The sequence below is a fragment of the Malurus melanocephalus genome, unplaced genomic scaffold, assembly GCF_030028575.1.
Source record: "Malurus melanocephalus ecotype Western Australia unplaced genomic scaffold, MMel_1.1 scaffold_527, whole genome shotgun sequence".
NCBI classification, from domain to species: domain Eukaryota; kingdom Metazoa; phylum Chordata; class Aves; order Passeriformes; family Maluridae; genus Malurus; species Malurus melanocephalus.
The window spans coordinates 288,336-301,191 of record NW_026623759.1 but is presented as its reverse complement, the minus strand read 5'-3'; the positions used below and the strand labels follow the sequence as shown (position 1 = coordinate 301,191).

Sequence of the window (12,856 nt, the reverse complement as noted above, 5' to 3'; positions counted from 1 at the left end):
TTGCTAAAGTGGATAAAAGAGGCTTGTCCCACAATAAAGTCCTTCTTTCTTTCTGGTTTTTTTCACCCACTTTTGTGTGTTTTGTATCTATTGTTTTTTGTCGCTGTTTGGCCAGCAGCGACAGTAGAAGAGAATTAATAATAATAATAATAATAATATTAAAATAATAATAATGATGATGATGATGATGATGATGATAATAATAATAATAATAATAATAATAATAGCCATGTACCTTTAGCTTCTCCAGGGCATCCTCGATGTTCTGGATGTACTGCATGAGCTGCACACGGATGTCCAGAGGGAGCTGGGGGCTGCCCAGGAAGGGACAGGGCTCCTCCAGCCCCGTCCAGCGAGGGCCCAGCAGCTCCTCAGCAAAGGGGGAGCTGCCCCCATCCGACTGGGGGTCCCTTGGGGACAGGGGCTGCTGCTGCTGCTGTTGGGGACAGTCCAGGGAGGGCTGGCTGTGYGAGGTGCACTGCAGGACCAGGGCTGACACCTCCTCGTCCGTGGAGCTCTCCTGCACCGTTCCATATCCATCGAGGATCAAATAATTTCCTGTGGAGAGAATGGGGTTGAGTCTGGAATCYTCCAGAAGATTCAGGGCTGGAGGGAGTTTGAGGAGGCTTTAAAGTGGGGCAGGAACATCTCCTGAGACATTTTGAACTCCAAAGGACAGTGACGGTGTCAGGCCAGGTTGGCTCTGAACAGGCTCACAGATCAGGGCTGGTTTTTACACTGTTAAAAATCTCCATCATTAGAGAACAGATCTATTAAAAAATTTCATAATCAGATGGACAGGACTTGGACTCTGATCCTTYTGGGTSCTCTCCAACTCAGGATATTCCRTGAGYTCATCCCCCAGCTCCCTGCTTGCCCCAAATCTCCGTTTCTATGACAAACCCTTGCACTAAGGGCACCTGACAAATCTGATTTCTCTGGCTCTGAGGATGCTTGCAGACAGCTGAGGTTTCAAACAGAGCTTGCTGATATGCTAAAAAATTAAGTAATTACAGACAGAAAAACGCTTTCACAACCTGCACCCAGCAAWGGGATTCTGTTTAATGAATTTCTCGACAATACCACAGCACAGGGGACTGAGGTTTGACTAAAAACAGATCAATCTCATTTCAATGTCCCCGCACAGTTAAAAAAGTAAACAGTGGAAGAGGTGACAAATAAATTAGATGCTTYGAGTTGTTGGCTCAGTTTTAATAATTCAAAATGTCTCAGTGAGAAAAATTATTTGCAAGATGTAGTCGGAAGGCAGCACATTGGGGCAGTCACAAATTGGCTTATCCACGTGGATATAATCCAATTTTCAAATAAAAGCATATTTATGGCTAAGAGACTTCTATATAACTGTTTGTCTTGAATTCACCTCATAGTAGCTACTCCAACYACAAAATGCATGGGAGAGAAACCTCAGCTCCTGTGMTGGGTTTGGTGTGCTCAGGTAAATTCAAACAGGCCATGTTCAGCAATGATAATAAAAATAATAAAATAATGAGATGTGTAGCAATGATAATAAAAATAATAAAATAATGAGAGAAACCTCAGCTTCAGTGCTGGGTTTGGTGTGCTCAGGTAGCTGTCAAATAGCCCATGTGTAGCAATAATAAAAACAATAAAATAATGAGCTTTTAAGAGCTTCAGAGTGGGGTATGGTAACAGGTAACCATTACAGTGTAAAATTAAAGTCTTGAGTTTCTWTTCTAAAGCTTGATCAGGAAAAGAGCTTCAAAAAAAGGGCTTTGCCTTCAGGGAGAATGTTTTGGTGGTCCAGGACAGCYACAATCGAGGGTTTGGCTCATGCCTGGTGCCTCTGCAATTCCAGACTGTTCCACCTCAGCTTCTCCTTCATAAAACACAGAATTGATCAGGCCCATGTTTGTGACTTTTGAGGCTGGGAGCTGGGATTACCTATCCCTGTGTAAGATAAACAYGAAGGGCTCAGTGTGGGGCTGGAGRGGCTCACCTGAGATCCGGATCTGCACCTCCTCGTCCTCCTTGCCGTCGGGCAGCTCGCTCCCTGTGGGGTTCTCATCGCTGTGAGCCTCCCGCGCGTCGAAGAACCGCTCCCCGCTCTCATCAGCCCCCAGCCCCTCCAGCTCCGAGCTGGAACCCTCCAGGATGGTGCTGTCCATGGGCAAAGCCCCGCTGGCCGTGGGCTCGCTGCCATCCCCGGGGGCCGGGCACTGGGCTGCAGTCCGGGGGCTGTGCCCGCCCGTGCCCGCTGCAGTTCTGCCCAGGGCTCTGCCTGCTCCGGGCAGCTGTGATTTCGTGTCCGAGGGTTCTGCGGTGCTGCTGTCRCTCTGAGTTTCCTGGGATGTGTTCCTGAGCCTGGGCAGGCGCTGTCTGTCCTCCAGGGTGCCCTTCTCAGCCAGGCCCAGCTGCTGAACCAAGAGCTGTCGCAGCAGCCCCACTGCAAGGACAGGCAGGGCTCAGGGAACGCTCACAGAGCTCCCCAGCACCCCAGGGGTTAAAGAGGACACAAAGGTCACCCTCTCACTGAGGTGTGACTTCCTCCCGGTGGTAAAAACAGGGATAAAAATAAATGTATYGAGRATTTTCAGTTTCTCTATTTTCATGYATCTGTATTCKTGTAWTTCTCTAGTATAGYACTAAAACTGTTCTCCCATCTTTGGRCAAAACAATTYCTCTCTGAGCCTGAATCCAAGGACACCTCAGAGACCCAAAATATGGAAACAACAGAGAATTGGGGAGAGCAAGTTTGGGGTGGTTGACATCATCACCTGAAAATATCATTGGAGAATTAAGACCCAATCTGTTAATAAGGCAGAACTTTAAAAAGGTGAAGATCTCATGACTCAGGGTCCATTTTGGGTGTAGCCTCAGGAGGAGGCTTTGTCTGCCCTAATGTACCAGCAACCCTGTTAAACCTCTAATAAAGTTATCTATTCTCATTCTCTTAAGTTTGTGTGGCCTCTATTTCAGATTAGCCTGATTGATAAGGCATCACCAGCCTTGCTCGTTGTTTTGCCTTGCAAATATGTCAGGGTGAGTTGTGTCTCCTTGGAGAAAAATAAAGAAATTGTCTCCAGGAATTATCCTGAGTGCCTGGGTTTTACCCTGCAAAGCTCACAGCTGTGGCTGTGGCAGGGGATTCCCACCTCGAGGAAAACGGGAATATTCCGCTCAGGTTTGAAATGACAGAGTGAAAAGAAAAAAAAAAACTGAAGGAACATTAAATTTCATGCAAATTTATGCCTGGTTGAACTTCAACCCACATTCCTTTAGTTCCCAAATTATCCCAACCAAACACTTCATAATAGGGACACATTGTTCCAAACAAAAACGTGCTGCTGTCAAGAGCCTCAGATTGTTCATCCTCACCACAAAACGCTCTTGCAACACCCAAAAAAAGCTGTGATGTCACTCAGCAGAACAGTCACTCAGCTCAGGCTCCTGTCACAATGTGAGGGAGCTGCTTTTTTAATTCTCAACGCTCAGCAGATGCTGTAGGGTCACTAATTCTGTCCTCACACCCCCCCAAACTAAAATTACTTTAGCTTTGGTCTCTTAAAACAAACACCAAGAATATTGGAAAAAACACTCAGAACTAGAAAAGAACTTTGAATCCTCTAAGAGGGAGAATAAATGGATTAAAAAATCCGAGATAACTCTGAGAGTGCAGGGAACTGTCACTGCTTGGATAGAGAGATGGAAGAGGCAATTGGGGCCAAGGATGTGAGAGCTCTGCATTTGGGTAAAAGCAAATATTCCACGGATCCTTCCCTCCAAGTACAACCCAGGGACTTGGTGTCCCTTCCAGAGCTGCCAAGAAGAGATCTCCAGATTAATGAATTCATTCAAATTTCAGGAAGTTATATTTAGGAGTTGCACTGCCAGAGCTGGTCCAGCAGGTTGCAGAGCCCTGAACTCCTCTGAAAGGAGAGCAGAGGAAGTGATTAAAAACCTCCCCAAACCATTTCCAACAATGATSTGTCCATCAGGAAAACTTCAACACGCACCAAGTGTTGATCTGATTATACCCAACCACCTCCTGAGGGCTCAGGAAATCTGAACCTGGGCTTTGGATATGTGTGAGCTTAATCTGAAGGATTTTAAAAAAAAAAAAAAAAAAAAAAAAAAAAAATTTTGTTCTGCAAGCTCTCCTGTTCTGCTCCAGTGCTGTGGAATTAAGTACAGGGCTGAGTGCTTTATTTAAAAACTGCTGACCAGCAATGGCCACTGCACACTAAGTTCTGCTATATAATTTTGTCATCAAAGCACTCCATGGACAGTAAAAATCSGTTATCACCCCCATTTTATATAAAAAAAAAACCAGGAAAACAAGGAGATGCCTACACAGAAGGGGCAGTGTGTGAATTCTGAATTCCTCGCCGTCACATCCATGTGTGAAATCCACCACGGGGGGATTGATAATTCATAGAAATGGGCTTTTTTAAACCATTTCCACCTCCAAATCCCACCCCAGCGGGCCCTACCCATGGGTACTCACAGTTCCTCAGGGCATCCTGTGCCCACTGCCCCTCTGGCACCGAGGCTGAGCCGGTGGCTGTGTGTTCATAGCAGGCAGAGGAGTCCTTGAGTGCCAGCTCTGCCTGCTGCACCTTCTCAAACTGCCCCTCAGRGCCCAGCAGCCCCTCCACCTTGGCCTTGAGAGGTGAAGAAGACTGAGGGTTCAGGATTAAGGGAGACTCCAGGCCCAGATCTTTATCTGCAGGAGAGAAAACAGAAATTCAGGTGAAACAGTGAAGATAAATCGGAGAAAATTCAACTCTGAAAACAATGAGCATGGCTTTGCTAACACGCAGTTCTTCCAATGGGTTAATAAATCTTCCCAGCAGTTTAGAAATCAGATGGGAATAGCAAAAAGTGCATTTCCAAGAGGTTCAGCATCACTTCTCTCTGAATGATTGGTAAAGAAATCACCCCTTCCCACAAAAACCTCAAAGCTGCCCCAGGATCCCCAAGCCACCAGGAACACAGCTGGGCACACCTGCACTGCACAGAGCAAATCTGATGCTATTTCCCCCAAATTCCAGTTTTACCTGGGCTCTGCAGGCTGCTGGCAGGAATGTCATGCTGCTCTTTGAGCTTCTGCTGCTCCTCTTCCTCACGCTCCTCTCTGCAGGGAGGGAAGAACAAACACAGCCTTTCAGTCACGTCGGGGACTGCAGGGGAATCTGTGCTTTGGAGGACAGATTTTTGAGCAAGAAAAAGGGTGCTGGGGGAAGAAAAGCCAGCTCTTCTTCTTCCTGCTGCTTTGACTTACTCTCCAGGGCCTGACTGAGGCAAGGGAATYACTCTTCTGCTGCTCCCCATCTTCACAGTTCCTGCCATCTGAGCTATGAGATCTTGCCAGCTGCAGCAGAAACAGCAAATAAAACCATGCAGCAAGTGAAGCAGAAGGAATATGTCTCTATTTAATCCTCTTAAATCCAGTTAATGTTATTACTGCCTCTTTTTTTGTCAACAGAAATGTCATTTTTTGTAAGTTCTGTTACATTCAATTCCCCCAGGAGCACCCTGCAATCAGCACTTAAAGCTCAGCTCACCTGGATGCTCTTCAGCAGGTAAAAAATGATAAGACAGGACCTTATCACTTGTCAGATCAACCAGTTATTTCATCCATAAATCCATACAAAAGCATTATTTCACAGATTACTGAATTGTCACACTGCAACAACAGCCATGAATTCCATAAACAAATCTATCCCTGCTGATACTTTGGGAGAAAAGAGTTTCTCCCAAAGAGGAAATAAAGCTTTTAGCCACGGATTGGGATTCCTGCAGCGGGGTGTTTCTGATGCCAGAATGTAAATCTGCAAAGGTCTCTGGTGCTGCATGAAGATGCAGGATAATTTCTGTGTCTGATCTGTGGCACTCAGACACAAAACAATAGAATTTGAAGGGCGAGAAAAAGCATTTGTAAGGTCAGAAAAGGGTCTGGAGTGAGCCAGGAGGGAGGRACTTTGCTTGGATGTTTCCTACAGAGATCACCACGTTTTCAGATGATTTTGAAGAAACTCAGGGAATTTCAGGAGTGAAGGTCTCTCAGGTACAACAMACCAGGCAGCAGCTGGAATTGAAGCAGTACTTACACATTTTTTTCTGAGACAGTTTGTGCCACCAGCTCGTAGATGTGAGCGCCGTTCTCTGACATGGAGATGACGAAGAAAGCTTTGTTATCTGCAYCAACACAGGGAAGAGAGAGTTTAAACCACTGCCAGGGCCCACACAGCTTCCCAAAATTCCTCCAGGCCATGMCCCCAGCCCAAAGCAAGGGAAGAGGAGTCCATGAGATAACACCCAACACTAATAAAGAAACACTGACCTTGCCCTATCAAAGAAATTTGCCCTCCAAGGAAAAACCCATCTCAAAACCATCTTAAAAAAGCTTCATTTCTCCTCTTTTTCCTTCTAATAATTTCCAGAGCGCTTTCCCTCTACCACAATCAGAGTACTTTCATTTAGAAGTCTATTTAAAACTCGAGCAATGCCTATTACTGATGCAAAGAAGTTTAAACAGCTCATCCATACTAAGCACGATGTTGGACAACCAAGAATTAAGCCTACGCAGTTTCCCGTGTTCTCAAACTCGACACAAAACTCATCCATCCTCAGCTGAGCTCATCTTTTATTTTTGGCTTTTCCCTTGGTTTTGTGGCCAGGCTGCACTGACCTGTGGCCACCTGACGGACCAGCACGGTGTTGAGTTTGATGATGGGGCTGAAGGTGTGTTTGCTGTCAGCTGTGGATGCCAGGATTTTGCTGTGGCACTTCAGCACCAGTTTGTCATCTTGTTTCTGCAGCAGCACCAGGATGTCCTCCAGCAGCAGAGTGTACAGATCTGCAAAAAGAGCCCCGGGAATGAGTTAAAAGATTCCCATCAGCAAAGCAAAAACTGCGTTTCTGATTACTCATGCAGAGGCAGCAATCAGTGCTGTGCCATTCCAGGCAAAGCTTGCAAATCTTTCCTTGTGAAAACTCGGGCAGAAAGCTACAGATGGAATTGGATCAGCTCATGACTGACTGCTGTGTCCCTGCGTGGCCCTAATGATACTCCAGCACATCTCAGGATTGACAAGAATAATTTAATCAGCTCRGAGGAGCACGCTGGCATTATTAGAGGTGGCAGTAAGAAGCATAATTGGGAGCTGSAGCAGAGCTTTTCCCTGCTCTCCTTCCCAGCAAACACACCCAGATGGCCCAGACTCACCGATGGTTTTGTCACGATTCACCTTCCAAGTCAGGGGCCCTTCATGGAGCATTTTTCTCTTTGTGAGGTCCAGGTTCTGTCAGCAGGGGAAAGAAAAAAAATGAAATTTCTATGGAAGCAAGCCATGATAAAACACAGGAATGCCAGAGGGACTCCAGCTTGGAGACAAACAGCTAAACCTGGGCTGGGAAAAGGAACACAGAGCAGGGAACCCAAAATCTTGGGAGATTTGGAAATCTTGGTTATCCTTCTTCCCCTTCCACCACTTTTTTCCATGTGCCAAGTGCCAAAGGATGGAAAACTTCCCCACCAAGYCAAGCTCCTGGAGCTTCAGGATGTCACCAGGTTCCTGGGAGGAGCTTTCCCAACATCCCCCAGTCAGCTCTAGCATTACAACTGGTTAATGCTCCAGCCCTTGATTTGCAAGTCGAGCGTGCCTACAAATGATTTTCAAATGCCTACAAATGATTTTCAAATGCCTACAAATGATTTCCAAATCATCCCGCTGATCTGACGGGATTTGTAATGTCAATGGATTCTTCAGGCACTTCAGTGCTTGTGACATTTAGATCTGCAGGCGAGCAGAAGTGACAATTTTCACAATTCATCCCTTCCAAGTCTCAGAGTCTACAATCAATGACAGTTGAGATCTCGTAGCTGCCAGGAAGTTCTTCCTCTCCTCACTGAATGCTTGCAAGTTTATTTGGGGGAGGATATGTGACACAGATTGATAGGTATTTTTTTTTTATACACTCTGACTTTGAGGAAGATGGGGAAGCAACCAGCAGGTAATCAGCTTCACTTACAAAACGACAGGAATTTACAGGAGCCTGAGTATTTTTAAACTGGACTTCAGGCTTTGYTCTGTACAAGCTCTTCTTTTAAAGCCAATTCCACTGTTACACCTCAGGGCTCTCCAAGGCCTCCYCAGCTCCAGCAACATCACTAAGACATGCACTCACATGAGATAAATATCCCCAACAACCCTCATTATCCATCAGATTTCTCTTCTGTGATACAGTGCTTGAGCTTGCAGGCCATAAAGATTTGTTCCACAGAGCTGAMAAGCTCCATCAGCACCATTATGTGCAGAACTGGGTTGTTAAAGCCACAAAAACCTTTAGGAAGGTGGTAAAACACTCATTTCTGCGGTTAATTGTTTTCATTTTCATACAGAAATATTTATCTCCAAAGASCACTTGATCAGAAGGAGCACAAACYGAATGACAGAGCTGCAAACAGAATKGACACAGGGCTGGCTTTAATGCTCTCACTCACCCTGAACTCATCCATCATGGGATCCTCGGACTGTTTCAAGTAGGAGAGGTCGAGTCTCCGCTGATAATCCTCCAAATGCTGCAGAAAATGTGAAGGAATGGTCACTTGGAGCAGTAAAACCCCTCAGAGTTGCTGCCCCCAGCCCTGGTGTTCACCGTGCCCCCTCTCACCTGTTTGTTCTCYGACTCCTTCACCGCCTGGTTCACGTGGTTGAGGATCTGGCGACAATGATCTGCTGCTTTCTTGACTTTCTCCTTCTCCTCAGGCAGCTCTGCAGGGATAAAACAAAGTGTGACAGTGTTCCCCAGCAAAGACTGGACAAGCCAGACCTCTAGTGCTGACCTCAAACCAGAGAGAGAGGGGTTAAATTCACTGAGAACTCCACCAACAACAGCACTGTGTGCAAAAGTGATAAAAATCAGATTTATGCCAAGAGAGAATTGGTTGTGACCTGCAGATCATTACATATAATACAACTGTTTCTCTCCCTTTTTTAGGGCCTGTGACAAATATTCAAATAATCTGAGAAACCTAAAATCTTCCCTAAGAGCACAGGCACAGGTGAACCCATCAATTCTCCCTAGCACCAGCCGTCACAGTGAAAATTCAGTTAACAGGAACATAAACCAGTACATCAAAGATAATGGAGTATCACATGCTTTCCTAATTAGGATTAGAGGGAACTTGTAGCTGCAGTCTATTTTTACGAGTAATGGAATTACACTGCAGCAGGTATCAGATAGTAAAGCTGGAGAGGCGTTTTGTGGGATTATTTATCACATTTTTACCTGTTGTGTTGGGAGAATCTTTTATTGTAACCCATCCTAATCAAACCCCACCCTCTACAAGAGCAGGAGGATGTTGTGTGCTGCCTCAGAGCTTTGACAGATTCACTTATTTCACACTGAATTTCCTTTTTATTCTCCTAAGGAGGAACAAATACCTGATTTTCCTTTTTATTATTATTTTTTAAAACGCTCTGTGCAGAAGGCAGCAGTGAGGTTGCAACAAAAACAGAGAGAGATGTAGAATGAAAGTGCTATTTAACACATTTACCAAGAAAGGCTGGTGAGGTGGGTGCCCAAAACCCAGGGAAAGGCTTTACCTGTGTATTTAGCAATATTATCCAGCAGAAGGGGGTATTTTGTCAACCTCTGCATCTCCGTGGGGATGATATCCTTGAGCTGCAGCCGCCGGCACAGGGGATTGCTCTCAGCATCCTAAATTTCAACAGCACGAGATCTGCATTTGTCATTTTTATTAAGGCCATAATTACCTGCATGCACAACATCTATTCATCACTTCAACATCTATTACTTCACTTTGCAGTAATTAAATACAAGACAAGGGATGCCAAGATCCATCAGGCAGACAACACATCCCCCCTCCAGCTGCAATTACCCGCAGGAAACGCTCATCACTGAAACTGCTCCTTCCTTCCCTCATTACTCCCCATGGGCAGGGGCCCATCCTCGATCCATCTCAGTCAGTTCAGCCTCTCAAATGTGGCACATCAGCCAACAGCAGCTCCCCTTGGACTGCCAGATTCCTGATGTGCTAATGGGGATGATGTTCCCTGCTGGAAATGCCATCCAGWGGCAAACCCTGCTGCTGGTGGGCACCTCTCTGCTGCCCCTGGCACCCTGAGCCCCACAAAAGTGGCATCRATGGCATCTCCTGCCTGGGACAGTGTGTGCCTCCCTGCACTCCAGCAGGACAATCTGGGTTCCCCAAAACTGAAGGCTTCACCCTCCAGAAACCATCAGGAGAGATAAACACAGCACTGGAAATGATCCTGAGCTGAGGGCAGTGTTGGGCATGATGCCATTAATTAATGTCATTAATTATCGGAATTTTATCTAAGAGCTGGTCTTAGATAAAATTTTGGGCTGTGCTGGTCCCCAGTCACAGCCTGGGGCAGCTCAGGTGGAAAACTCAAACCCTGATGTAAAACTCAAGGCCTGGTGGAGAAAACTCAAAGCCCTGTAGAAAACTCAAACCCTGGTGGAGAAATTTCAATCCTGGTGGAGAAACTCAAAGCCCTGTAGAAAACTCAAACCCTGGTGGAGAAATTTCAACCCTGGTGAAGAAAACTCAAAGGCTGGTGTAAAACTCAAACCCTGATGAAAAACTCAAGGCCTGGTGGAGAACACTCAAAGCCCTGTGGAAAACTCAAACCCTAATGAAAAAGGTGGTGAAGAAAACTCAAACCCCTGTGGAAAACTCAAACCATGGTGGAGAAGCTTCAACCCTGGTAGAGAAAACTCAAGAGCCTGGTGGAAAAAAACTCAAAAGCCTGGTGGAAAAAACACAAAGCCCTGTGGGAAACTCACCTGCACGAAGGTCTGGAAGCGTGAGTCCTTCTTCTGGCGGGATTTGATGACCTCGAGAGCGAAGGGTTGGTTGCTGCAGAAGGTGGCAGTGGCAAGTTTCAGCTTCTCCTCTGCTGCTCCACTAAACTGTGCCAGAAAGACAAAAAAGCCAAGTTCAGACAGGCTGGAGTTCAGCCCGTGCCAGACTGAGTGGACTGGGCTCACCAGGGAGCAAAGGAATTGCTGAAGGAACACCAGGAAATATTTCTGCCCTGGTTTAAGGATTTGTCCTCCAGGACAAGCCCTTCACATCTCAAACTCCACAGCTTTCTGAATCCAGCCCTCAAACATCACAGAATCCCRSAATRGTTTGGKTTGGAAGGGAYCTTAAAGCTCTTCTCATCCACCTCCTACCATGGGACACMTTCCACTGTCCCAGGGTGCTCCAAAACCTGTCCAACCTGACCTTGGACACTKCCAGGGATGGGRCAGCCAAACCTTTCCATAAAGATCTCCAAAGTGAAGCCTGCAGCAGCACTATAAACTCCAAAGAACTCAGCTCTGTACATTCTAAGATTAGAAATCAGTATTTTTAACCATCTTTGAACTGCACCGCAGGCAACACAAAGCTCACATTTCAGTGTTACTGAAACAAATTGTGCCTCTCCGTTTTTCAGGATCCCACTCTCACCTTTATGTCTCCAAAAGTACCTTTCTATTCTACCCACGCATTCTAAAGAAATTATTTCTGTTCCTTAAATGACTCTTATCTCCTGCCAGATGAAAATCCTCTCCTGCCCTCATCCTCCAGCTCTGTTTTGGCTCCAGAGAAATGACAACTCCCAGACCTTCAGCTCTCACTGCCTTCACCAAGCTCTGCCTCTGTTGGTCACTCTATGAAACATTCATAAGAAATATTAAAAAAATTTTACCCAAGAGAGCAAATCTTCCCCAATTTGGCCAATGACAGAAGTCTCGTTCCTTTTCCGGATAGCTTTCATCTGATCGTTCAGTGCAACTTAAAAACAAGAAAAAAAAGAGTAAATTTTATCAATAGTGGTCAAATTGCTTATTTTTCAGCATTTAACATAAAAGCTGTTCTAGGAAAAGATTTGATTTGAAATAATTTCTACTAATAATGTACTGAAGCTTAAAAARTTTAGAATAGCTAATATAATGTGATTTAATTCCTTTGCTCTTCTGTCTCATCTGTCATCAAATGAAGACCATTCTTTAGATTCCTATGAACTTATTCCTAAGTTGATCCCTAAAATAATTCATTCCTAAGTAATCTAAGAATCAATTCTAGTAATCCTAATGGTTCTTATTCCTAAGAACCCTTCCAGGAAAAATGTGGAACACAAGCTGTAAAACCACACAGATGATTATCCAGTAACTGAAATTCCTCCTGGGAGCAGTCCTTTTCCTAAACAATCAGGGGCCACCCTTCAAAAAAACAAYAGAAAAACCAGAAAAACATCAATCTTTATCAAACCTGTTTTCATATTCTCTTCAAGAACAAGTGTAACGTCTCAAATGCTGACCTAAAAAGCTCAGTGTTTCTTTTATCAAGTATGAATCAGCAGAGATAAGGAACACTGATAAGGGAACRCTGAACACGATTCCTCATCAAAATATCTTTGTAAATCAGGAATGGAGCAAGAGTGAACAAAAAGAAACCCAGGGTAGTGTCCTGTGCAATTGTGATTTATCTCAAATATTGTGCGAATTTGCCTCATGTTCCAGAGTCACTTTGCTTCAATTTTCCAGCCATTTGACCCCASAATTCCAGCTGCTCCTACCATGCAGCCCAAGGATATCCTCGAGGTTGGAGAAGATTTTCCTCTTGTCRCTGGAGCTGAGGATGCCCTCCCTGGTGACCCTCTGGTAGAAAACGTTGTGCAGGACCTTCAGCGTGCGCACGTGGGCTCGCTCGGTGTAGAACAGCTCTGGGGGAACAGGGGAGAGAGGGGTTAGAGCTGGGGAGTCAGAAATGAGCTCAGAGCAGCTCCCTCAGCAGCATTTCCCTCCCTGACCACACTGCAGGCTCTGCTGT

The 12,856-nt window shown here is 45.4% G+C and overlaps 1 protein-coding gene across 1 annotated transcript in view; it reads right to left on the bottom strand.

Moving 5' to 3' along the window:
• Positions 1-196: 196 nt before the first annotated feature.
• ARHGEF12 (Rho guanine nucleotide exchange factor 12) overlaps positions 197-12,856 on the bottom strand; it is a gene marked incomplete at its 3' end in the record, with an annotated part of 66,642 nt that continues 53,982 nt past the window's right edge. Inside the window, exons 25-38 of the mRNA XM_057381772.1 lie at positions 12,603-12,749; positions 11,733-11,818; positions 10,822-10,947; positions 9,594-9,708; positions 8,659-8,759; positions 8,489-8,566; positions 7,211-7,286; positions 6,674-6,841; positions 6,093-6,180; positions 5,264-5,353; positions 5,040-5,116; positions 4,487-4,705; positions 1,979-2,425; positions 197-558 (exon numbers count right to left, since the gene is read on the bottom strand). Of these exons, the coding sequence (XP_057237755.1) occupies positions 197-558; positions 1,979-2,425; positions 4,487-4,705; positions 5,040-5,116; positions 5,264-5,353; positions 6,093-6,180; positions 6,674-6,841; positions 7,211-7,286; positions 8,489-8,566; positions 8,659-8,759; positions 9,594-9,708; positions 10,822-10,947; positions 11,733-11,818; positions 12,603-12,749 (2,180 nt within the window). The remainder of the gene's footprint in view (positions 559-1,978; positions 2,426-4,486; positions 4,706-5,039; positions 5,117-5,263; positions 5,354-6,092; positions 6,181-6,673; positions 6,842-7,210; positions 7,287-8,488; positions 8,567-8,658; positions 8,760-9,593; positions 9,709-10,821; positions 10,948-11,732; positions 11,819-12,602; positions 12,750-12,856) is intronic.